Here is an 8,290-nt window from a genome sequence, read left to right as displayed (position 1 = left end):
AATGCATAATGAAGAAGTAAGTGGAATTGAAGAACCTTGGTACTCATGATTAAATTTTTGACATATTCATAAAAGTATGAATATTTAGTAAGTGCATTGTGCTAATTGATTTTTATATTAATTGTGGAGACAAATACTATAATATATATTAAACTTTTTAATGTTACTTTAACTCCATTGATTGATGGTCCAAACATATTTTTACTTGGCTTTTTTACTTTGATTATAGAAACTTGAATATGGAAATGACAAAGTTTATGCTATAAATTAATAAATTTACTATAAAATATTGATACAACTACAAAAACAATCATGATCCCAAAACATATGCATTGTAAAAAACTAATGCATTAATTATTTGTGCAAAAGCAAAGTTCTCAATTTGCGAGCAAAATATTTGTTCTCTTGTAAATTAAAAAAAAAAAATGCTATATGACAAAACGTTACCATGAGCAATAAGTCGTCTTCAGAAACATGTTGAATGCGAAGAGTCTTTGGTATCTCAAGACAATCTGGAATTGATGTCCTCATTACAAAATTCCAACTGGAATAGATTCAAACTAAAATCATTTAAATTTGGCCCTTGGAAACTTCCAACAATAATTAGAACAAGAATGTGAATTCTTAATTACCATAAAACAAAGTACTCAGACTAATCAAATATCAATTATTTAAGAATGTGTAATAATGGTAATCTTCTATTATGAAATGTATACATTAGTCAGTGTTGGAAAGTAACTCAAATTTCTAATTAATATATACTCACTTCTATGAAGAATATTATATAGAAGATCTCCTATGTTGCTATGTTATAACAATATTATAGTTTTTTTTTTTATAGGATAAGGAAAGTTATTTGGAACGTCTCTATAAATATTCTAGGTCATAAGGGGGAAAAAAGAAATAAGATGAAATGGGTTTGTCTACATGCTAGATAAAGATATGAGAAAGAGTAGAAGACACCTAATGAAATGAAGACTCAAAGTTCAAGATGCAGATATAAGGAATAAAGAAATATGAGATTTTTTAGGACTTAACATTGGTATATAAGGAACAAAGGTTCAAGATTTGTAATATTCTCTATAATATAGTAGAATGATTTCTCTTATTAGTAGATATAGGAATTATTTTTAAACTATGCTAAAACCTTTTATTCCTTTGTGTGTTGTTTATTTTATCTTTATATTCTAACACTAATATATCAGCACTAAAGCTTTCACTAGTATGACAAATTGGTGTCAAAGCTCGAATTGAGAATTCTAGAAGAAGCAAAGAGACCAAAACACAAAAGAAGATTACAAAGGAATTTTAGTTGAAGGTAGAGTTAGTTGTTCTCTCATCAAAATGTGATACAAGAAATGTGTTTTCGTTATCCAAGATAAGCATAGCTTCTCCTGCACACTTATTCCATCTTAAAAGGTAGAAATGATGAAGTGTTTGAATGATTTAAATCTATAGCACATGACGGGATCATGGCACATGACAAGACTGTGATGCACAAGGGTAACAATGATATTTTAGGAGTGTGGCGCACAATGGAAGTTATGATATATAGTAAGGATTTGATTCACATATGTTTATTAAAGTGTGTATCAAAGTAGATAAAAGATAAACTTGATAGAATTTGATCAAGATGATAAAGAGTTCAGATTTCCTTTTAAGATGGTTCTAGTTAGTACTAGATTAGTGTTTGAGTTAATTAAAAGAAAGTCAATATGCTTTGTACATTGCATCAAATGAAAAAAAAAAGAAAATTAGCACACTCTTTACATGATTTTAATGCTCTTTGGTTGAGAAATTTCTAGACAAATCCACAATTTCATATTAAGGTAAAAGCATTTATAATGTATACGACTATAAATTTTAGTAACTTCTAGTGAAATGATCTATCTAAATAAGAGAGTAGTATTTAATAAATAAAATAAACCTAGCTCATTAAAAACCACAACAGTATCCTACACGAGCTCCCACTAGAAAGAACTTTTCAATTCCAAAATCTTGTACTTGAAAGTGTTTTGGAGTTTGAGTGCAATAGAGAACACTATAGAGCACTTCAAGAATCAAAAAGAGCTTTTGGGCAGCCCAAAAGTTGCACCAAAATGGTGCTCCAATTTGGAGGATGCTTAATATGGAATTATTTAGTCAGAAACAAACGATTATATATATAAATGAAGTGAATTGCCTAAGGTTTTGTTCAAGTAGAAATATTCATTATTTTATTGACTTTAAAAGGTTTATTTGATCCTAAGTTGCAATTAATTAGGACTTGAAATTAAGTTACAAACTAAACTTCCATTTCTAGCTAAGAATTCAATAGACTAATAGATTAATTGCGGCTCGAGTGCAAAGAACTATAATTTTCCGAGCTTAGAACCAACTAAAATTTGGTTAATGTAGCAAATATCTAACCACATTAATGCGGAGATAGATAGATGTTATCGAAGATCAAGCAACTGGGTCGTCAAGGTTTAAATAGTAATCCATTTATGCCCACATATGGAGCATGTCACCAACCACAATGGAAGGAATTAAGAAGGCATATCTTTTTACATAATAGTAACCAATGGAAGGCTTTTTTTAGTCTTTTTTTTTTTTCTTTTCTAAGACCATGAGTGGTGGATTAAGAAGAATTGAATCATAATTAGGGGAAAAGATTGGTTCTATCCCATAATATAAATTTGAATATGTACCAAATGCTCAGCCAAGGGAGTAATGCTATTTGTTAATTGTTGATCACATTGAAGCTCAAAGGTACAGAACTATAGTGAGGCAATTGGTAAGGCTTATATATATTATGCATTCTGTTAGTAACATTCAAACTTTATTACCTGTCTATCAATATCTCTTCAGCATCCCTTAATTTAGGAAGGAAAATTCCAGGCCTAGAATCTGTATCAGAAAGTTGATTTCCCTGTCAAGTAGTTAACTTATGCGTCATCTCTTTATGTAATATAAATAGGATGAAGCTACCAACTTATATGGAAAAGATGATAATTATTGTATTACCCATCCAAGAGAAATTGAAATGTTAACTTGTGTTCCCAAAGGCATCACACCAATTAGCGGTGTCGGATGGAGTTCCATATCATAGAATGCTTGTAAAACCCGATTTGTTGTAGCATCGCCACCAAAAACCTGGTGAAGCATACATATATAGTCATTATGATGAGTTAATTGAGAGAAACCCAACTGCATATATCTTATATATATGTTATAATAAAATAACATTTACAAGTACTCCACTTACCAGTATCTTTAGTACATCTAGAAGGTTTATGATTTTTTTTCTTTTCTTTTTAAACAATCTAATAGATTATTGCATAGAATAAAAGAAAAAAAAATGATATAATAATTAATGAATTTGTTTAATATTTTATTAGAATAAATAATTATTCAATTAGAGAGAATTCTCCATTTTTAATTTCACTCGTATCATATTTACTTATATCACTTATGTCATTCAAATAATTTTAATAAAAGAGCTCAACATCTAAACAGAAACTTGGGGGAAAGCTTTTAGGCCGTTGAATGACGCGCCGTTAGAATTCTTAAGAGCCGAAGCCCAAATTGGGCCCAATTCAGTCACAAGATTCAATTGGGATGTTAAATTACAAAGGAAGGCTTATAATTGAAATTTGAGACAAGATTAAATCTTAAAGATCACAACTACTCAACTTACCAATATCCTTAGTCTGTTTAGATGAGTAAATTTTCAATCACAATTCAATACTTTTAAAATATTATTTATAAATTGAAGTAATTCAAAACAAAATTCAACAAAAGAGGCAAAAATTCTTTTTGTTATGTATGTAAACACAATTCTTAGAAATTTTAGGAAAAATGAAATAAAAAATTTTTAAAAGATAGTTTAAAAAAATATATCGTATGTGAATAATCAAATATTTTTTATTGAGAGGATAATTTTTTTTAAAAAATTATAGATAAATACTGAAAAAATGTATCAAAATAGTTATTTTGACATTTCTAATTACTTCTTTTGTAAACCCATACACTTCTAAGTCATCTTCAAGAATAATAATGTTCATAATTAACTAAAAATATATGTCGTCATTGTGAATGCTAATGAAGGAAAATTCTATATTTTAATATAAATAATTGGATTTTAACATTCAATATAAATCATTGATTAATAAAATAAAATTTAAAAAAAAAAACTGGTTAAGGAAAGTGTCAATCTCCTTCTTAACTTATTCATCTCCTCTTACTCTATTTTCTACATGAAAAAAATTCAAAAATACTTGCCCTCAATCTTATAATTTTTTTTCCTATTTAAATTTTATAGTCTCCATAAAATCTGAACAATAGTTTTTTTAAAATAAATAAATAAATAAATAAATAAATAAAAACCCACCGGGCTTCAATAAATTCTCAAAAATCAAAAAACAAACTCAAAAAAAAACTAACTAAATAAAAACAGTTACAAAAATAAAATGAAATTAATTAAAATTATAAATGAATAGCCTCTAATGAAATCACTTTTGAAAAATAAAATAATCTAAAATATGATATTTCTTTTTTTATTTTTTCTTTTTATATATTTTGTATTATTATTATTTTCAAAGGAAGAAAGAGATAATTGCATCATTTACACATAATTTAACCCATTCCTTTAATACGTTATTTGGTAATTGATTGCTTATTTATATATAAAATCTAGAGTTTTAATCAATACATTATATTGTAAACAAGTTCTTATTTAAATCTCAAAAAATCTTAAATATATATATACCAACAATGTGATTAGTATATGAAAAATGTGAAAATATGAAAATAGCAACCTACTTAAAAATCATGTGACCATCATAAAAAATATTAAATTAGAAAGGTGGTATATAAAATCAAGCTGAAAGCATAGAAACTTACTCCCCTCCATAGACTCGGTTCTGCATAATTGTGGAGAACGTTGTTGCAGCTAACGGGAGACCATGAGAATGGTATATCATTTCATCCTTCATTTTCACCACAATGGGATGCTCCCGAGGAACCGCCCCACTAATATGGCCCGAAATAAGCAGATTGGAAAAGGGCTGCATACGATATAAATTATTGGGCCCAACCATCCTCTTAGCCACACCATCGAGTCTGGTTGTAATGATGATGAGTCTGCGCCTTCTACTCTGATTTGATTTGTTACACCACTGGAGTCTCTCCTTTAACCTGAAGTACCAGTCCAGGTTGATATCCCAAATTCCATCAAACACTAATAAATAACTCTTACTCCACAATGCTTTGCAGAGGGCCTCCAATAGCTCCTCCTCCTCCACCTCCACACTACCATCCACAAAATCTCTTTGCCCATCATCACACTGCTTCAGCATAGCCTTGAGAATCTTCTTAAAATCTATTTCTCCTTTCTCTATGGCTTGTAAGTTGATCCAAATTCCCACAATCCCCACACGACTTCGGTTGAAAACTGTTCGGGCCACAAGGGTCTTACCGCAACCCCCAATCCCCACAATTCCAATTTCCTTACTAAATCCTTCTTCATCCAAATCTCTTCTACCCACAACCAAATTTGCTATATTTTCGAGTTGGTCTTCAAAGTCATCGAGATCGTCGTCGTCTATCGTTGGTCCATCAAATGAGAAAGAGCCAGAAGAAGAAGAAGTTGTGGCTACATCCGTGACGGCAGAAAGGGAAGTCTGTCTGGTACTACTGGGTGGCTTGTAGCAACAAACAGCTTTTTCTTGATGTGAATCAGCTTCCTTTTTGTTTTGCACAGAAACCATAGCTCAGGCAGAGAGTAGTGGCCTTGCCTTTGCCCTTGCCCTTGCCCTTGCCCTTGCTCTTGCCCTTGTGAGGAATCCTTGTTGATTTTCATTTTGCGCTTCTCCAGGAAGAGGATGCAGTCGGTCAATGCAATGCTGAGGTCGTAAAGACAATCCTTCATTCCTGTCGACGGCGTGAGGCTTTTAGTTTCCAGAAGCTCTCTCGAATTTGTAGAAAATAAGAATGGAGGGGGATGTCATGAGGTGGAGGGTGTTCCTCCTCTGCTTCTTCCAATTCATCCATGAATTTGTTCTTCAAAAACTGAAGAATATCTGCTGACATTTTGGCTGTAAAAACCTAATCTCCCAACTCTCACAATTAATAGACTGGACAAGTACACACATGCTACGTAAGGCTTTTCTTGTTCAAATGAAGAGAATTTCTTGTGGTATAAGGAAACGGACAAGAATCCGAAGTAGAAAGAAAGAAAAAGAAAAGGAAGAAAATTAAAGCAAAAGAAAGAGGTTTATGCCGATGCTTACTTGTTTGACACTCCAAACTACATGGAATTCCCATTGGTGATGATGCTGGGAATTTGGAGGATGATTTTTTTATGGGATTAGGGATTGTATTAGGGATGACAATGGGCAAGTCTAAGATGAAGATTACGATTTTTCAATAAAAAAATTGTTTGACAACTTTTTGTGATAATTTATTTAAATTAATAAAATTATATTTATTATTGATCTAATCAAAATAATTTTTTTAATATTATATTTTTAAAAAAAATTATATTTTGGTTAATTGTCCAAAACCTAATCTGCTGACATTTTGGCTGTAAAAACCTAATCTCCATCGGCATAAGGGTTTTCTTGTTCAAATGAAGAGAATTTCTTGTGGTGTAAGGAAACAGACAAGCATCCAAAGTAGAAAGAAAGAAAAAGAAAAATGAAGGAAATTAAAGCAAAAGAAAGAGGTTTATGCCGATGCTTACTTGTATGACACTCCAAACTACGTGGAATTCCCGTTGGTGATGATTCCGAGAATTTATTTCCATTTTAATTGTTTTTTTCCATAATTTATGTCAATTTACATATATATATATATATATATATATATATATTTGTGTTTGAAGTTTACAAAATTAATCTTAAAATTATAAAAAATGTAAAATGTAAATTATTTTATTGGTATTTCAATTGAAAAACAAAAAAAAAAACAAAAAGTATGTGAAAATATTTTGTCCAATATTTCTATAAAATATAAATGAAAATAGTATTATCGATGCAATCCTATGTTTCTCACTTTATTGTATTCCTTACAAATGAATTTTTTTTTTTTATTAAGCTTTCAAATTTATTGTGACCCACCCAAATATACCAAAAATGGTATTTATATACCAATTAAGATTTTTTTTTTTTTTTTTTTTTTTGCTAAACGTGACAAAAAATTTAAAATAGTATTTAACTCACCTATCAACCATAGTTTGACAAATGAAAAACATATCAAAGTTGAGTGGAGGATATCAAAGAGGAAGGTTTGAGAATGGAGTGATGAATGAGAAATTTGAAGAATTTTGTGGTGATCAATACATTCCAAAGTTGAAGATTTAATTGTTAAAATAAGAAAATTTATTTATTAAACCATATTATTTTTTCAATATTTAAGGAAATCATTGGACCAACTTTCGATCCCATATTGGGAAGGCCAGATAACACAAAATACCGATTATTAATTTATTTTATTATAACTTCATATGAAAAATTATAACAATAGTAAAAGAATGTAAAATGAGAAAGATACGGAGAATAATGTGAGAAATGAACAAAAAATGTGAGAATTCTTCATACCCTCTTCCAATTTTTTATTATTTTTATTTTTAATTTCCGTCAATTCTAACTTAGTTCCTATTATTAAACTATTTTATTGCCATTTCAAGTAACAAAAAAAAAAAAAAAAGCTTAAAATTATTAAAATTGTGAAATTGTAATCAATCTTAAAGATGAAATTCATGAGGATCCATATATCAATGGTAGTTCTAACCATGATTCACGATTTATTTATGAAAAAGTTTAATGGTATTTCAAATGAAGAAGCGTGCAAATAGGAATTGAATTGTACAGATGAAGCAAAAACATTTTACAACATATGCTAAAGCAATTGGATTTAGTGTTTAGAAAGATGATTTGAAACGTGATAAGAATGGAGGTATTATATCTCCAAAGTGGGTTTGTTCTAAAGAAGGACATCGATTGGCCAAATGTTTTCAAAATGAAAATCGACAATGTGAGCCAAGATCATTGGCTAGAGTTGGTGTGAAGCTTCATTTTGTGTTGGTGTGAAGCTTCATTTTGTATTGGTGTGGACCCTGTATTTCAGCTCAATGTATTCCCATTCGATGGCGAAACTCTTTTTTTTTTTTTCATTTATTTGGCAAAAATTTGATTTTTAGAAAAAGACTTGGAGTTGCCACTTATTTTTGTTTTATTTTTTTAAAGGGGAAACAAAATAATAAAGAAAAACCCTAAGTGTACTCCTTATTTGGAAAAGCAGGTCTGTG

The 8,290-nt window shown here is 29.7% G+C and overlaps 1 protein-coding gene and 1 long non-coding RNA gene across 2 annotated transcripts; one reads left to right on the top strand and one right to left on the bottom strand.

Annotated features, from left to right (window-relative positions):
• Window positions 1-299: 299 nt before the first annotated feature.
• Window positions 300-5,869, bottom strand: LOC117926438 (disease resistance RPP13-like protein 4). The gene is made up of 4 exons (XM_034845536.1): window positions 4,885-5,869; window positions 3,007-3,135; window positions 2,829-2,911; window positions 300-544 (listed from the first exon to the last, which is right to left on the bottom strand). The coding sequence occupies exons 1-2, from the start codon at window positions 5,748-5,750 to the stop codon at window positions 3,060-3,062; spliced, it is 942 nt and encodes a 313-aa protein (XP_034701427.1). The 5' UTR covers window positions 5,751-5,869; the 3' UTR covers window positions 300-544; window positions 2,829-2,911; window positions 3,007-3,059.
• On the top strand, window positions 5,674-6,086 carry LOC117926440. Its single transcript, XR_004653127.1, has 2 exons — window positions 5,674-5,764; window positions 5,858-6,086. It is a non-coding gene; the product is annotated as an uncharacterized LOC117926440 (long non-coding RNA).
• The last annotated feature ends 2,204 nt before the right edge of the window (window positions 6,087-8,290 follow it).

Source organism: Vitis riparia, chromosome 12, assembly GCF_004353265.1.
Source record: "Vitis riparia cultivar Riparia Gloire de Montpellier isolate 1030 chromosome 12, EGFV_Vit.rip_1.0, whole genome shotgun sequence".
Classification (NCBI taxonomy): Eukaryota; Viridiplantae; Streptophyta; class Magnoliopsida; order Vitales; family Vitaceae; genus Vitis; species Vitis riparia.
Note: the sequence above shows the minus strand (reverse complement) of the source record. Positions and strands in the feature narration are given on the sequence as shown.

Coding starts and splice junctions, on each gene's coding strand:
- LOC117926438 (XM_034845536.1), bottom strand. CDS start 5,750: ATGGTTTCTGTGCAAAACAAAAAGGAAGCTGATTCACATCAAGAAAAA. Junction 3,136..4,884: donor AACCGAGTCTATGGAGGGGA/GTAAGTTTCTAT, acceptor ATGCTTCACCAG/GTTTTTGGTGGCGATGCTAC.